Raw genomic sequence first — 17,619 nt, 5'->3', positions numbered from 1 at the left:
CTTTTATGAATACATACCATGTTTCTCTGAAAATAAGACCGGGTCTTATGTTAAGTTTTGCTCCAAAAAGACGCATTAGGGCTTATATTCAGGAGATGTCATCCTGAAAAATGCTAGGGCTTATTTTCCAGTGAGGTCTTATTTTCGGGGAAGCATGGTAGCTTTCTGGGCTTTTTCCATTTTTGTTTAGAAACACAGAAAACAAGAAAACTCATTTTTTGGACTTCTCTTATGTCTCCATGAAGTCCTGTATTCCTTTTATTTTCTAATCAAAAAAATGTTTCTGGAGCAACATTCTTCTGATTTACTTAATTTTCGTAACTCCTTACTAGTGCTTGATTAAGTGAATGGCATTTTTGTATTAGATTGATACTTTCCAATCACGTCACTTCTAAAAAGACTTTTAAAAGATATCTGCTTTTGTTTTTCTTTAAACATTTAACACACACATATGCATAATGTAACATACATTTCCAAATAAAGTTAGGAATTAGTTTATTCTCAATTAGAGTAAAGCAATCTGAGAGTTTCACTCTTCTACCTGATTTAACCCTGAGACACAAATGTGTGCTCTTGTGAGATAAGAAGTTCCAATCTCAGGAACTCGTGTTGGCAAGAAGATGCAGACTGTTGGTTGAAAACAAACCAAACAAATAACAAAAAAAAATGAAGTCCAGAACCAAAGACCAGAAATTGAAAATGTCAGTTTATGAATGTTCTGATTTTAATCTGCCTTTGGCTATCTGTTCATTAGTGCATCTGGCAGTGCTTCTTGGTGAAGAAAGTTTGGCATGAGAAAGAGCTGTGTTTAGATTGGCTCAGAGAAGACATGGAGTGTACAAATCTACTTTTGTCTCTGAGGGGGTATAATTTCTTCATTCATTTCCCTTTTTTAAATTTTTCTCCCCATGCATTTATAAGTAAATTTTAGAGCACATGAAAGTGAGGAAATGATATCACCGGCTTGAGCCAAGTAAAGTGTGGGTTGGCAGCTACGCTGTTGTGAACTTGAACCTAAGCCATTTTCTGTCCCAGCTCAGTTTGTCCAGTTGGTTTCAGATGAGGGAGAAAGAAATTGCAAGGGTACCTTTCCATGCTTCCATCTGAGATGTGAATAGTGTTCATGTCACGGGAGGACTATCCTTAAACCTCTTGCAGTCTGGCCTTGAGTCCAGTGGGACTACTAACTCAGGGCCCCAGTTGAATATATAATCACCAAGGAGTTTGGCAGCTGTAACAGAGGCTCTGAGAACCAGCTTTCAATTTTTCTTCTTCTCTCTACCCTTAAGACTTCCCCAAAATTCTTCTTGCCTCCTGCACTGCCCAGATCTTAGATTCTAGGTCTTGTTTGAGTCACAAGTAGTCCGTCTATTGCATTTGTTATCACACAAGCAGTAAAATTTCAAAACTTCCTCTTCTCCAGCGATTGACAGTCTCATTTACCAGATGAAAAACTCAGATTTTATTTGGCTTTACTATTTTGATACAACATTAAAACTTTTCTATAACTGCAATGGCCTTAGAAAGGGTGGTTCGCCCAAGGGCTGAAACAGAATGGACATACAACCATGTAAGGATGGGACCATGTCAGGAATCGGCTGGAGCTGGCTCCTATTGGCTCCCAAGAGCCAGAGTTGTGCCCCTTCTTCGGAGTTCACATCTCTGCTTCCATCCCCATACTCATTCACTCTGAGCTGACTTATCAGTCAGTATCCTGCCAGGAAGCACGTGGCACAGCCAATCGGATGATTGAAGAGTTTATATACGGTGATGTGGGTGGGGTTAGAGGAGCCAACATGCAAAGTGACGCAATGGCTTGATGAGCCAAAGGAGGGGACTGTCACTAGCACCGGGTGAGAACTGTCGCCATGGAACAGAGCCCCAGAGAGGAGTTGTGCCTGTAGAGAGGCAAACTGAGCAGCACCAGACGGAGGTAGAGGAGGGAGGGGCTGTAAAATTCAAAAGAAAACACAGACAATAGTGAAGCTCAGGTGAACAGAGCCGCCCAGAGGGAATAAGTTCAAGGTACATTGATGCAGAGCTCAGACAATCCTATTGCCCCAAACAAGCCAAGCTCTTTCTGTCCTTCTTCCTCTAGTTTGGCCCTTCTCATTCTGCTATTGAAAGCATTCTCCTTGGCCTCTGAGTTCGTGGTTTGAGACCAGTTCTCCATCCATTTGATGGAGTCTTTATTATTATCCCTAAGAGTATCTAAGGGCTTTTGCAGAGTCACAGTTCATGCCATTTTAAATAAATCTCAGCCTCCTATTTGCTCACTGATGCATTTCCTATGGTCAGCAACAGGAATGTGGGGATACAAAAAAATTTTTTAAAATGCACAAAAGCAGCACAGTGAGAGCCCAGGTCCCCAACTTTTGCAGGAAGGAACCTGAAGACCTGTGTTGCCTTGAGGAATATTCCTTAGGGAAATAATGCAATCATCCTCTGGCATTTTTGCTGATTGTAATTTCAGCTATTTGTGAAGGACCCGAAGGTCTAAGACGTATGAGAGTTTACAACAGGGATAATAGCTCCACAGAGGGGTTGTGAAGAGTAAACTAGAGTTTATTTAAACTTGCCCAAATTGTAGGGTTGCAGTTTGGGAGTCAGTTAGCCAGAGAGTGAGCCTAGCTCACTACCCAGCTCAGTGGTGATTCCCAGTAAGGAATCTAGGTTCTAATGGAGGAAAAAGAGAGCCTAATAAGTATGTAGCCATCCAGTTGTCAGCCTGGCAAGTGCCTTACTCCCAGGGCTGAAGAGCTTTACTGTCATCAGCTTCCCTGAAGATGGATGAATGAGGTGCAGACGGCAAGGGCCTAGGGCTGCCAGGTGAAACTCTGGGGTTGAAATAAAGCTGGGCTGCACGTAGAACTATAAGCACCTGCTCACCCCGGCAATGCACTGTACTATGTATCTGAAACCTGTTTAGAGGTGGCAGAACATATGATAACAGTAATGATAATAATTACTGTAATGAAGCCTATTCTCTGGCTTTCTGGCAGGGAGCAGCCTGCAGTGGATGTCATTGGTCTGTATTGAGTGGGGCAGAGAGGAGTCCTCGCCTCATGCACACTCACACACATGCTGCTGGCACAGTGCACGTGATGTATCTGAGTGTGTGTGTGTGTGTGTGTGTGTGTGTGTGTCCTCATCTGTGACCAGTGCTTTGAAGGTGAACTGGGAGTATGAAAGGGAGGGGATACACCACAAGCTACCAGGCTAGACTTGAATTCTGGAGCTGGATTTCCTCAGAGGTGATTGTTGGTTGTGAGAAAACCATTTGCTTGGTCGGATACGTAGCTGTGCCTGTAACCGCTGAGCAGCTGAGCGATTCTCTGGCACCCTAAGAGGGGTGTTAACAGATTTTTACCTCCTCGCATCCTAGGGGGCTGCTTCTTTGTATCCTTGTAAGCCAGAAAGACAATCAAACCTAACACCTATTACAGTGAATCTCTCACACATTTTTCCTTCAGGTACAATAGGTATCAATACCATTTCTTTTGTTTAACTGATCATCAAATTAAAGCTTAGAAAAGTAAACTAATTGTCTGAAGTTGCACAGCTAATCAAATAACATGTATTATTAATGGCCATGTTATTAGCTCTTTTAATTCTCATGTCTTTTCACCCCCCAGTGTAATTTGGAATAAGTAAATTTCCATTTGCTTCTTTTCCTAGAAATAAATGCACTTTGTGTACTTTGGAAAATGCCACACAGTTTCTTTTTCCCCTCACTCATACTTTGCTGGCATTTCATTTGACTCTATTAGGCTGAAATAAGCTACAAATTATTTAGGGAATTTTGTCACATCTGTGATCCACGGGATACAAACTTGGATTCCCTCCCAGTCTTTCTCATTCTAGGAAACTCAGTCACGTCTGTGACATATTTTTTCCTAAATTTCTGCTTGGCTGATCAACTCACAGCTTAAAGAAATATGTTTTTGGATATTTTCTATCTCTCTTGACTGAATGGGGATGAGAGAAGACAAAGGAGATGATCAACTTAATCTGAGAATAAGTAACTTTTTAATGAATATTGTCTTTCTCAAAATAAAATAACGGAACTTCATTGACTTTGGGCACAGTGCCACTGCCTTCAATTGAACATTTTGAAAACAAAGAAAAACACACCAAGACCAACCCCTCTGGGAGCAGTAAGGAGTGGTGGCCTCGAAGCCCACAACTACAACACTGGGACTTCCGTTGATCACAAAATCTTTGATGATCCAGCCTCACTGAGCCCCAAGTCTCACTTGTCTCACTTTGTAGCTAAGGCGTGGAAGGGCTAATTACGTGTCCACTCAAGGTGACTAATGATGTGTTGGTGACAGGGCTACACCTTGAATCTAGACATCAACTCTTGGACTCTGACTTGCTTTTCTTTCTTCTATACATGTGGCCCTTTAGTAGCTCCTTGTTGCCTCTAGGTGAAGGTCAACTCCACACAGAGTATGTGAGACCTTCATGATTTGTTACCCGCCAACATGTATAATTTTATTCCCTGCTTTGTACATTCTGGAATTTGCCTCGCTGTGACCACCTCCCCCCACAATCACCCCCAAATTTGCCTTGTAAGCATTCGCTCATTTTTCAAACGCAGATTGTCACCTCTACCAGAAAGCCCTCTCTACCCTGTTCCCTTTCTCACACTGTTTTTTTTTCTCTTACCTGGTATAGTTATTAATTTATTGATTTATTCATAGAAAATGTAACATTATTGCATTCATTGCAGTTGAAGCTTGTTATGAAAACTTTTCTTTCATCTTTTAATTCTAAAGTATATGGTTCCTTTACATAAAAAAAAAAAAAATGAAATCATTACTTATAAACCTGTAACTATTTAAGGGAAATTGTCCAAATCACATTTGTCCATATCGACTTGCTCTCAGAAATTTTATTGCTATATGTGTTGTTGTCAAAAAAAAACCCCAAATATTTTATTAAAATCCAGGTGACAGATATCTCAAGATGTTTACTTTGTATACTTAAAGTATTAGTAGTTTGTAAAGGGAGTCTTATTTATATTTTTGAAATTGTTTTATTTAGTCTTTTACAATTAAAAGTAGTAGACTATTTAAAATGCTCACAAGAAACATTTAAAAGTGTAATATGGAAAGTTCTACTTTGTTTTCTTAAACTTTTTGAAAAGGAAAACAAAATACCCTCCAGTACATTAGGGTTGGTTTTAAATATACCTCTCTTCAAGTTTGTTCATATTATGTACACTCATGGAAAGACGAACTACTTTTTACAGTGTCCATTACAACATATTAGTAGTAGTAAACAGAATTTTTTTCTGTGAACTCTAAAGGACAGAAATATTTTTACAAATTAATATGTACAATATTACAGAAAGGTGCTTTGTCAATTTAATGAGTCGTTATTGTAATTAATTTTGATCCCTCAAAATTTCATGGAATAAATACTTGCTTACTGGCTAAATTTGAAAGGTGCTAAAAACTCCTCAGCTCAAATGATTTCCCTTATTGAGGCCCTAAATTTTACCATTTGCATTTCATTTCCTTTATGCGAAGATCTGCTACCCCTGCTGATGGTGGTGGTTAGTGGTGTGTGTATGTGTTTATGCATTCCATTTCTGAGAGGACAGTGATTTTCCACGATGCCTTAGTGAGCCTGAGTCTTATCAGTTTCTTTGCTCCCTGAAAATGAGTCACCTGGGGTGACAGGGATTCTGAAAGGGGCCAGAACCAGGAAGCCAGGTTGCTGTAGGGCTAGCCCAGAACAAAGAGTAATGGTCACTGATCATATGATGCAAATATCAGATGTTTCTGGGTGGCAAATGTGTGAATATTTTGGCAAGCCAGAGGTTTTAGCCTGAAGGCTTTCTCTGATGAATTCAGCACCCTGATCAAAAGGTTTTCATTGGTCTAACATTCATTCCTTCAGTGAGAACTTGACAAGTAAAGAGACGGTTAATTGCTGACTGAAGTGGAATTAAACCCAAATTAATTTGTCCTTCACTATTGTGTGTTTCAGAGACTGGAGCACAAGGAAGTGTTAGTGGGCTTGTTGTTCCTGGTTTTCCCGTTCATCCCAGCCAGCAATCTCTTCTTCAGGGTGGGCTTTGTGGTGGCCGAGAGAGTCCTTTACATGCCGAGGTAATTTCTGCTCATGATTTCCTCTTTGTGAGACCTGCCCTCTGTCACCAAACTGACAGATCCAGAGACAGTCCTTTAGTGTATAACGATTAGATCCTTGTGCAGCTGAGGTGCTGGTTACCTCAGCTTTGGAAACAGCCACAGAGAAGGTTGGATGAGCTCAAGTTGGCACTCGTTCACTCTAGTTTACAATGGCTTACCTCCAGTCCAAAGATTGACAGTTCCATGTGAAGCACTGACTGGATTATATTCAGGATTTTAGCAGCAATCATTTGCCACAGCATTCTTTTCCAAATATCTATGTTTTATTAAACATAGTTATAGTAATTCTCTAGAAATATTTGTGGATTTGCTTAAAATTATCAATTATGTTAAGTAGCATGATTGTAATCAACTTTTTATCTTCTTCCTTTCTCTCTTCATCTCTTTCTTAGTTTTTAATTTAAAAATAGGAACAATCTTAAGGAAATTTGCCCTTGAGGAAAAAAAATTAGTTTAAAATTATAAAGGACACTCAGATGTGTGTGATTACATAATGGCACCTAATGCTGAAGATTGGAACTGGGCTAAAGCTTGTCTGGTCTCTTATTCAAACATCGTCATTCCAAGACCACATTTCCTTTCAGATGCCTGCATATGTCCCTGAAAGGGTTCTGCCATTTATTCATTGTGTGATTTTGAGCAAGACATGAAACATTTTGCACCCATGTTTTCTCATTTTTAATAAGGATTTTAGTAAACTTGCTAAGATTAAATAATTTTATGAGTGGTTATAAGACTGAACTTTTGTAAAGGCGGCATCATAAACCAACATATTATAAGGAAATTATTATTTTTTATTTATTGATATTGAGTTAAAATTTTAAGTTAATTTTTAATTTAAATATTCATTTAAATATCAATTCATAAAATTTGGTTTTATGAATTGACATTGAGTTAGAAATTTTAAAAATACATATAATTAGAAATGAATTTCTTAACCTTTCATTTCCCCCCAAACCGAGAACCTAACAACTTTCTTAAGACAATACAGCATCCTGTTTTGACTTAGTTAAGGGAGAGCAGCCCTGAATTTTCTGTATGTGTCTTCACCACAATTTGGGAAGGAGATTATTTCTCGGTAAATACTGTTTGATAAGGACAAAAGTACAACACACATTCTTTGTAATCTGTGTTGCCTTAAGATACCTGGCTTGTGTAGCCTTGTCAATAATAAGGAATACGAAGGGCTACAGGCGACATCAAAGTCTGTTCTAGATTTGTTTTTGCTTAGACCAGTTGAAAGTGTCTTCAGTTAGGTTTTCTTTGCAATATTGTTAATTCCAAATTCAGTCTTTATTTCATCAACAGATATTGATAGAGCACCTTTGCAGGCCAGGCTTGCTGTACTAGAGTCTGAAGCTACAAAAATAAGTGAATCTCAGTTTCTTCCCTCTAAGAATTTACTAACTGCTGATTAACAAAATGGCATCTTTCACTCTAAACATTTAACAGGTCCTACTATTCTTTAAAATACTATTATTCTCATCAATACTACTTTAATATTTATTATATCAACACTTTTATTGTATGTCAGCCACTATGCTAAACATGTTAAATTTATTATGTCAGTTAATTCACACGGTATGTGGTTCACAAGCATGCCCCTGAAGTCAGAGGGCTTGTGTTGGAATTCTGGCTTAAATATGAGCATGATATCCCTAAGCCTCAGTTTCCTCATCTGTATTAAATGAATGTACTGGCACCAAACTCAGTGAGATATTGTGAACATTAAATAAGATGATCATTTAAAACAAATAGAAAGTATTTTGCATTGTACATGGTCAAGAAATATCAAGTATTATTATTATTGATATCAGCTTTCTGAGGTAGCTGATAACATTATCCCTATTTTACAAAAATAAAGCTTGGGCTCTGAGAAGTTAAGTACCCTGCCCCAGTTGACATAGTTGGTAAGTGGCAGAGATGGAATGCAGATTCCTGTCTACTAACAAATCACTTACCTACTAGAATTGATTGCTTCTCTGATAATAACATCTTAGTCTTCTTCTCAGTTGAAAAAGAAGGAGGAGAAAACCCGAACTTAGTAAAGTACCTTAAGCTCAGTTTCATCTGTTAATCAGGACTTGATACTTCCCAGAGTCCTGCAGTCTAAATCCTCAGGAGTCTGGGGTTCTGGGTGACAAAGAATTTCATGTGCAACATGCTTTTCTAATCCAGATACAAGAGAATACTTTGTGTTAAACAAGGGGTTAAATTTTTGTTTTTCTGGGAGAGACCCTTAGGTAAACACAGGAGTCCATAATATTGTCATCAACCATTTGTGGGGTATCTTATTTAAGGTAAGGGATTCCTCTAATCCAGGGAGTCGTGTCCTCCAAACACCCACAAAATCATGCCAGCTCTGGCTCTTCCCATGCCGCCATATCTTTAGTAGATCTTTTTCTGACTTCATTTTCTCTAAAATAGACAACGCTTTGTCCCTGCCCTTGTTTTCTTGGGATAAGCTGCTTTGGATTAAAATAAAAGATCTGGATATGAAGAAAACATCAGTGTTACCAAGAGCAATTGTCTGCCTCTCAGAAGCAATTTGGATTTTGCTGCATTTGACCTACTTAGTGCAGAGTCATCCAAAATCAATTTCAGTAAGCTGGTCTTCATCAAAGATGACTGTCCTTTTCCTTTCAAGTCCCTGCATCTATGCATTGCAGCATTGGCACTGTCATCTTTTCCCAAGGATTTCTCTTTCCTGCCCAGCTTCTCCTGGATTAATATCCATATCATCCCTATGCCCGACCAGGCCACTTCCCCTTCCAGAGTTGTAGTCTCTTCAGATGCCACAGCCGTGTGACAGGGAGGTGGAGGTGCTCTCCTGCCCCTTAGACATGATGCTGAGGGCTGATGAAGAGGTCGGATCGCCAGAGCAGTTGCACAGCTCTGAGCACAAACCTGAGAATTAACGCAGAGTTTGGTAGGCTGGGGTTGGAAGACACCGAGGAATTTCTGAGTGAGACTTTGTACCTCTAGTGAATCCCAATATTTCTTGACAGTCATTATAACTAACTTCATAGGGGAGCTGTTTTACTTACTGCACTAGATTCCATTGTTATCTAAAATTGCAACTGAGGTGGCCCAGGGTGAGTCAGGAATTCAAACCAATGTCGGGAAACTTCTATGCTGTGGATTTAGGGAGTTTCTAATGACTTCATCATATACAGTTCATAAATATTGACGGTTTTCTATGAAAATGGGGACATTTTCCAGAAACGATTTTACCCAGCAGTGACCAGCCACCCATCTCAGTGGAGAGTGGTAGACAGTCAGGCAAAGAGCTGCCGAAGTCTTCCTTCGGCAGGGCCACAGAGAATTTTGCAGATGCTGTAGGTTTCTCTTGGGAGGTGTCAGAGCACTGGATTATGCCCGGCATTGAATAAACCTACACACTGGCTTTGATGATGGTGAGGAACCTGTCCCAGCCTTTTATATACACAGGAACCTTCTCTGCATGACTCACTGTCCATTATTGACCTTGACAAGAAACAGCCGTTTTCCACAGCATCAGTACCTAGTGCTTTGAGGAAAACATACTTACAGTGTATGTTTTCACATACAGTGTATGTTTCACACAGAAAATATTCAACGGCTTTTCTGAAAATGCAGGTTATGATCTTTATGCAGAAGTTCCATGTTGTCTCACAAACTTGAGCAAACAATGGGGAAGTGGAGTAAGTAGTTCAATGTGTAGTACTCCTAAGGAAGGCGACCTTCCTCCTCGTTCAATGTTTCAAGTTATTGTGGAGCCAACTTCCGGCTGTAGAATCTCATTCATGAACACCACAGAGGTAATGGCCATGCTCACTGCAGCCAGGGTGAATACTGTCAGTCCCAGGGGGCTGGTTTGGCCATTTCATAAGAAAAGTGCAGAGCAAGTCAGACCAACAGTCTTCTTTCATCCTCCACCTTTATGCCTAATGAAGACTGAAAATATCACCCTCCTCTCACTTGCACTTTGAAATCTGTGGATAAAAGGAACAGAAATAGGCTTCTATTTAGCACTGCATGGCTGTAGGGTCAGAGTTTTACCACCAATTTACAAAGAAATTGAAATAATCTTTTTTTCTGGTGATAAATGCCGATTTTTGTCGATGTCCTTTTTGAACAGGCAGGAGAGTTTGGGGCTTAAATCATTCTTTCACAGATATTTTGATCTCTTATTCTTATCTTAAGAGAAGCATATAATTTTATGGCTACTTTTTTGTATTTTATAAAAAAACACACTAAAATATTTCAAAGAACTAAGATTCCTTAGAATCAATGAAGCAGAAATAGTTGTTGAGACCACTCAAATAAATTCACAGAATGTGTTTAGATATTTATTCACATGCCAGATTAAGGGTGATATATTTAGTTAAGTGCCAAAGAACAAATTCCTAGGCTACATTAAGAAAGCATGAATGCATGGAGAGGAGAAAAGAATAGGCAGGAATAAGTGAAGGCAGGGACAATATTTTGACTAGAACTGATCCAAAATAATTGGGACCACAGAGGGAGAAGTTAGATAACATGTATTTGAGGGATGAAAGAAAAATAAAAAGTTGCCCTACCCTTAGAAAGAAATGCCATGTGAATTGCATAGTCCCTAATCCTACAAACAGGTTAGACATGGAAAACTGGGTAAAAGATGCCTCTTGTTCATTTTTAATTTTGAGAAATATCTTCAAATCATACCTATCAATTTGAAATGAAATTTTTAATCTTACACAGGTTGCTACTGCACCAAAACGGCAGTATTCTCAGGATGCAAAATGAGAAATATTACCTTGGAAGGACCACTACCTCTGTTATCTGATATTGGGGATACCTTCTGATTAACCATCTGTGCATATGCTTCTTTAGAGTTGCTAGAGGAGAGTGACGATTATTTAAGAGTAAATCAAAGTTTTACCAAATATTAAAACCAGAGAATTTTTTTTTATATCAACAATAATTTTCTTTAGCAAATCCAATAAGAAAAAGACTGAACTGGGAACAGCATAGCCCAATCTGTCCCCCACTGGCTGGCAGTCTTGGGGAAATCGTTTCCTGTCTGTAAAACCAGAGGGTTGACCTTGCTCCATAGTTCCCTGAAACCACAGAGAAGCAGGGACACACAAACCTCTGTCAGTTTCTCTTCCCCCGCCCAACTATTCTTTTTTGGAAATTTTACTGGATTGGGAAATCTAAAACTCCAGTAAACAGTGCTACATGATTTCTAAGGTCCCTTTCCACTCCCAAGTTCAACTGTTTTGTGATTCTGAATAACCTTGATGAAAGCATGGCTTTTTCCCCCTAAGATCTTAAAGATTTTGTCACACATTGGAATGGGACACATTGGAATTGGAATGTCTGCTCAGGGTCTGCAGGATGGCCTCAGTGGGGAAAGCGAGACAGTTCCCTGGGGAAAGGCAGGGAAGGAAGGACTACTGCCATGAGGACAGGCTCCCTGAAGGGCCTGAAAGTGGATGAGAGGCATTGATGTGGGATCTGTACTATGACATAATACCTAGGGTGTCCACAGGAGCAGCAAGCACAGGTGAGGCTTAGAAATTCATGGGGGCCAGCAGCAACAAGGGATGTGTGTCAGCAGGAGGTGGGGCCCTGGCCACGGGGGTGGGGTGACAAGAGTAAAGCCAGATCTCCCTCTTTCAGGGGGTGATAATACAGGCAGTTTATTAAGAGAGGCTGCAGTCCATGAGAACAGGTCAAAAGTTTGTCTATCCATACCAAAGGACAAACCTCCGTGGGGAGATATTCAGGAACTGGGCTGAAGCCTAATATTTAAAGACGGGCTCAAAGCATGGGTAAGAGCGCCCACAAGGCTGACTGGTACTGAGATCAGCATTTGGTCTCTTTAAGGCCATGGCTAGTAGGACTGGGGCAAGGGAGCCCCTAGTAGGACACAAGTGATTTTGAGGGCGCCAAGTCACAGAAATAATAGAAAGCCCAGGAACCAGGCAGAGCCAGCTACTGAGTTTGTTTGCTTCTTAGTTTGATCCTTTGTTTGAAATTCCTATTGGAGGGGAAAGGCAACTGGGGCTTGTCACAGAGCCACTCAACTAAAAGGCTAGGAGATAGATTAATTGGCAGTTTTAATGGTTACGAGGTCAAGTGCACCAGCGCTCTGAGAATGTGTGTGCGTGTGTGCGTGTGTGTGTGTGTGTGTGTGTGTGTGAGAGAGAGAGAGAGAGAGAGAGAGAGTCAAATTACCTCAGTCCATATAATTATTATTTACTTTTAGCTCTGAATTCATTTATATGCATTTCTATCGTGGTCATCTTAAAAGAACACGATGTTCTTTTGTCATAATGAGAATGACAAAAGGAAAGGAGAAATGCTGTGCATTGTTACACTAGGGGACAATAAAGTAAGGTCACGTGATCGGAAGAAAAAGAGCAAAGTAAAGATCCATGATACTGTTGGAGAGGGAATGCAAAATTAGGGTAAGAAAAAAAGTAAAGAAGTCTTTTTTTTTTTAACCTGGAGAAGTATTCCAATGTTTTTAAATAGGGTGTCTTCTATGTCGCAGATTCTGTTTTAAAAGAAAGCTGAGTCCTTGAAGCTTTCCCACCCTTCCCCATGTCTCCACTTGTCGGAGTCAGAGGCTTTCTACTGGTGAATCACCTACATTGGGCTTTCAAAAGTAGATTCAAGTTATTTTTCCAAATACCGTAGAGTAAGGATGGGAATATTGGACTTCAGTGTGTTTACCTCTTTGCTCTTGCTGTGTGAGTGTGGATTGTTGCATCCAGCTCTTCAAGACCTAGACTCAGATGCAGGTGTGCGATCTGGGAGCTCGACCTCATCCGGTGAGGGTTCCTTTCCGGGGCAGTGCCCAGGCGGCGATGGTACTGGGGCTGCACCAGACTGGGGGTTGGTCACCAAGACATAATGGGGTGAGTGCTGTGTGAAGGTCACGAGCAGGAACGAAAGCAGGAGGACTTTGCTGAGGGACTCAATGGAATGTGTTATAAAACTAGAGATTATCAATCACAGACAAAGATAACACTCAACAGAGCAGTGGTGAGAATGAAGGGAGCGGAGAGGAGGGTGAGGCGCTCATGGGCTGAAGACCAGTTGGCCAATCTGATGTGCTCGGTAAGTTCCACTGGGCCCAGGGTGTGAGGTGAGGGTAAGTTTGAGCCGTTATTTACTGGACCGCAGTCATGGCTTGCAGCCCTGTTAGAAAGGATGAGTGTGTATGTCTGTGAAGTCCTAAATGGTGAACAACAAAGGTCTTAGAAACCAAACTTTGAAAGTAAAATTTGGAGAGTATAATTTGGATTCAGATGAGATTAAATGGAATAATACTTGTGAAACATATCGTCAGCTGTGCTAGGTCCTTGCCAGTCATTATTTCAATCTGCCCTGTGCAAATGAGGAGATCGGGTCATTCCAAGTCAAAGGAAAAGAAAGCAAAAGAACCGTGGGCTTCTCCTTTTCCCCCAGCCTCTTTCTTCCTCCTTCTTTGGTTCTACAAAGCTCTTCATTTATTTTCTATCCTCAGGCGCTCAAAAGAGAACCCTACCTTAGCAGGTTAGTGTTCTAAAACACGGTACTGAAGGAGGCTATGAAATACGCCTCTGTGAGTGGAGGAGAGAGACTGAAGCGGAGACACCATGCGCCCAGAGTCCTGCCGTGGGCTGTGGCTTTGCCTGGACGGTGTAGGTGGATTTAAGTGTTGTCATGTCAGCCTCCCAGCCCTCAAGACCCCTTGCTTTAATTAATGAGTATATTTCTTTTTCTGTTGGATTCTGCACAGGGAACTATCTCTCAAACCCGTAACTTCTTATACAAATTTTAGTCATCTGAAAGTATCCTGTATACTCTTTTAGAACCCTGGATTTTCTTGCTCTAGTAGCCGTTGGGACCACCGTTTTGTATGTCTGTTTTCTCATAGTACCTGACACAATAGAGGCTTCATAAAAGAGGATTGTCGAGAATTAAAGAACACTGGACACAGGTAACACAGCATGGGCCTGTGTGCTCAAGTCTGTGTTAATATAGGGACTGGACGAAGGGATGGCAACAACTAATGGATTGTCCATTAGGCATTTGCTTCAGAGGTGAAGAAGCGGCTTCTAGAATGCGGTGCTTTATGGAAGGAGAAATGACAGAATTCAGGCCTAGAGATGAATATTCTGTAGGCGGGTAGAGAAGGTGGTCTTTCTGGCTTTTCAGAAGGTGCTTTCGAGTTTGTGAGAGGTGTTTGCCTTTGGCCAAAAGGCCTCTTAGGCCCAGATGGAAAATGTGGCTGTGACTCCTTGCACCAGGTAGGGAGGGAAGGAAGCCAGGCCTGGGGTGAAGGACCCACAAGGGGGTACCTCCATGCCCTGAGAATGGACAGTTCTCTGGGTGATAAGGAATTGTGGGTCTTAGGATCTTCAGGCCCAACTTGGATTGATTTGTTTTTTAAGTTCACTTTATTTCAATGTGAGCTTCTGATACCTTCAACTGCAGTGTTCACCCCCACCTCGGAGGCAACCCCTGTCCTATGCTAGGTGCTCAGGGTGCAAAAATGAATCCACCTGAAGTTCAACCAGCCTGAACTTCAAACAGTTAATGCTTTATCTCTTATCAAAGTCTGATACAAAAGCTTCCTCACTGTGCACTTAAAATGAAGTCACATAAAAGATTATACTTTACATTTTCTACCCTTTCACAAAGATGGTGAAAAATTTGAAATGGGGATAAAGGAAGATTTGCTTAGTGCTTTTTGTGTTCGAGGTCTATGAATTCACATTAACATAAATACATGGCTACGTATATTTCACATCCTACAAGTGTATCTTACTTCCTGCAATATTTTGTTCTGTAAAACTGATGAGTAAATCAAACCTTTCTGAAGCAAACAATATTGTACAAGGAAGTTTGCAGTTTGAAGGACGTTTTAGGTGAATACTCTCAAAAGATTTATAATAGCCTTATAAGTTGGATAGTTTGGGTCAGTCTGGACTTTGATAAAGTAGATTTTAGATTTTTGAGGTGTATTTACAGACCTAATCACATTTTATTCATGTTTACAGTGCATTTTATTGAAGTATTAGAGACTAGCATACTAAATATACGTATGCACACATAAACACTGCCCTTGAAAGCACTGATACCTTGAAATCAGTTCACAGAACACATCCACATACATCATTTCACTTATTCCAAACAACAATCATTTAAGGGAACTGTATTTTAAGCTGCCTTTAAGGCAGGCAATTGTAAGCCTTGGTAATATAAACAAATAAGGCTTCCCGAAGCTGAGCAAATCTTCTGTGGCCACGGAACTAGTGAGTGGCATAGAAGACCCAGTTCCAGACTCTTTCTTCCCCAATGAATTCCTTTCCCTCACTGTGACCCCCAAACTTAAAGTCTGCACTAGGACACTTTTGTTTCACTGCAGCTAAGTGTGTCCTAGGCACCTTAGGAAGTTAGTACACTTATAAGATGCTGGTATAGACATTTTTTTCTACGTGGAAAACACACTTTACACATTTCCTTCCTCATACTCTAGTTAGCAGCCAATAATTTCCTAAAAATAATAGTATAGCATAATCTTATAATATCATTTTTATTTAATATGTATCAGATATTGTGCACAGTGTAAAATTATTGCTTCCTTTTACAAAATAAGAACATGAAGAAGTAGAGAACTTGAATAATTTGTCCAAGATCAAGCAATAGTATCAGAACTGAGATGCAAATGGATATATTCCTGAGTCCAGAGCCTTGCATTCTGTACCAGTCGCAGTCTCATCCATTTTCAAGTTGGTAGGTGAACTAGGAAGTTGAGGAAGCATTTCTTCTTCAAAGAGGGAAAAGAGAATTAGGTAGTTCTTAGAAGGTGAAAGTAATGGCATTGTTCTCCCAGTAGTTCCTTAGATATGCTGAGAAAAGAACAGAAGAAATCGATTTCATGGAGAAGTAAATGTAAAGAAACTTTCCTGCCGACCCTACACCCTTAGGATGGGTGCTAGGGAAATGCACAAGAGATGCCTTGGGGGTCACTTTCTTGGACTATGAATATACTCTTACATCCAAATACATTCAATCTTCTGATAAATTTTCTCACACTTCGGATATTTGAGATAAAACAAGAACAAGGCAGGAATGGGGACCCTAATGAGTCTTGGTTTCCAGAAGCTGGCAACTGGCAGGTTAAATCTAATCTGAGAAGTCCTTGAGCACGTCCTGGTGCTTCCAGCTCCAGCACCAAACACCTGTCCTGGGCTCAGTGACAGGGTTTTGCTGTTTCATCATTTTTGGTCATCCATAAGACTGGAATAAGATCTTACCATCAGATAATTTGCCATGTGGGGATTCAGCTGATCAGAATGAAGTTAACTAGGGATATGGTTCATTTAAACAATCTAAAGTTAGGAATTCTTTAAAGTAATAAAATGGGAAGGTTGTGTCTATCTTATATCATTAATGTTATAGATAAACTCTCAAATGAGTTGTTAGAGCGTAAGTTAAAAGGTAGAATTTCAGTTCCACTTAATAGCAAAAAGATTCCCTTTGCTGAATACAATTAAACAAAAAGGGAAGCCATAGCAGTCACCATACAACATTGGGCCCAGAGGAAGGAAACTGTCATTTTTTTCAGGTTGATGGAAATGGGAATGGAAAGTGTTGTTCTGTTAGTCCCTTAAGAGCTTCTGGACAAGGTTCGAGAAAGTACATATATACTATTTACACAATGATTAACTGCTCACAAAGTTCTCAAACAGCAGGTTGCAAATATTTTTTATTCTAATGTGAAAGGACAAACATTGTTTATTTGCATTTCCTGTTCATTTCCCTTTGGACATGCATCATAAAAGTAGAGAAGAGACATGCAAGTGTCTTTAGTTATTGTATGCACTGCAGCTTGTCAAATCATGTTCAAAATTGGAGATGGCATCTGCTGGTGAATGAGAGAGCATCTCCGTGCATCAGTGATTGACTTCGTTCTCTGAGACAGCAGTGGTGCTTCTCAGTTTTGCTTTGAAAATGCATCTCTGTACTGAGCTGAACCAGCCAGGAGCCAGAGTTTGGCTCCTAGTTTGCAAGTTTATGATTTTGTCAACTGTCAGTGGTTTGCACAGACTCCTTTTTGCTGTGTGTGGAAGTGTCTTGTCAAAGCCCAGATTTTCCTTAACTAGATAAACCAGAGCTAAATGTAGTCTGGTTTCATCTCCCTGGAGGCCAAAAAAGCATGTAGTTTCTCATTTGCTTGATTTTCCACTTTCAAAATGAGGACTTACCCTGTTCTTAGCAATGGAGAGAAAACGATTCTTGCTCCTGTTGCTGAGATATTTAAAGATGAAATGCCATAATAGAGAAGCGTCTTAGCCTCTGTGGTGTTGTGTTCAAGTTTTTAAGAATGTGATCCTCTCTAAGAAATTTGCAAACCTAAGTGGAGATTATTTTATATAGTTTAACATTCCTTTAAAACATATGTTAATACAAGGACTTTTGAAAAAAATTA

The 17,619-nt window shown here is 40.1% G+C and overlaps 1 protein-coding gene across 1 annotated transcript in view; it reads left to right on the top strand.

Moving 5' to 3' along the window:
* TMTC1 (transmembrane O-mannosyltransferase targeting cadherins 1) overlaps positions 1 to 17,619 on the top strand; it is a 234,329-nt gene that overhangs the window by 145,511 nt on the left and 71,199 nt on the right. Inside the window, exon 9 of the mRNA XM_081058527.1 lies at positions 6,001 to 6,122. Within this exon, the coding sequence (XP_080914653.1) occupies positions 6,001 to 6,122 (122 nt within the window). The remainder of the gene's footprint in view (positions 1 to 6,000; positions 6,123 to 17,619) is intronic.

The sequence above is a fragment of the Rhinolophus hipposideros genome (assembly GCF_964194185.1).
Source record: "Rhinolophus hipposideros genome assembly, chromosome: 9".
NCBI classification, from domain to species: domain Eukaryota; kingdom Metazoa; phylum Chordata; class Mammalia; order Chiroptera; family Rhinolophidae; genus Rhinolophus; species Rhinolophus hipposideros.
The sequence above is the reverse complement of the archived record's forward strand: the minus strand, read 5'-3'. Positions and strand labels throughout refer to the sequence as shown.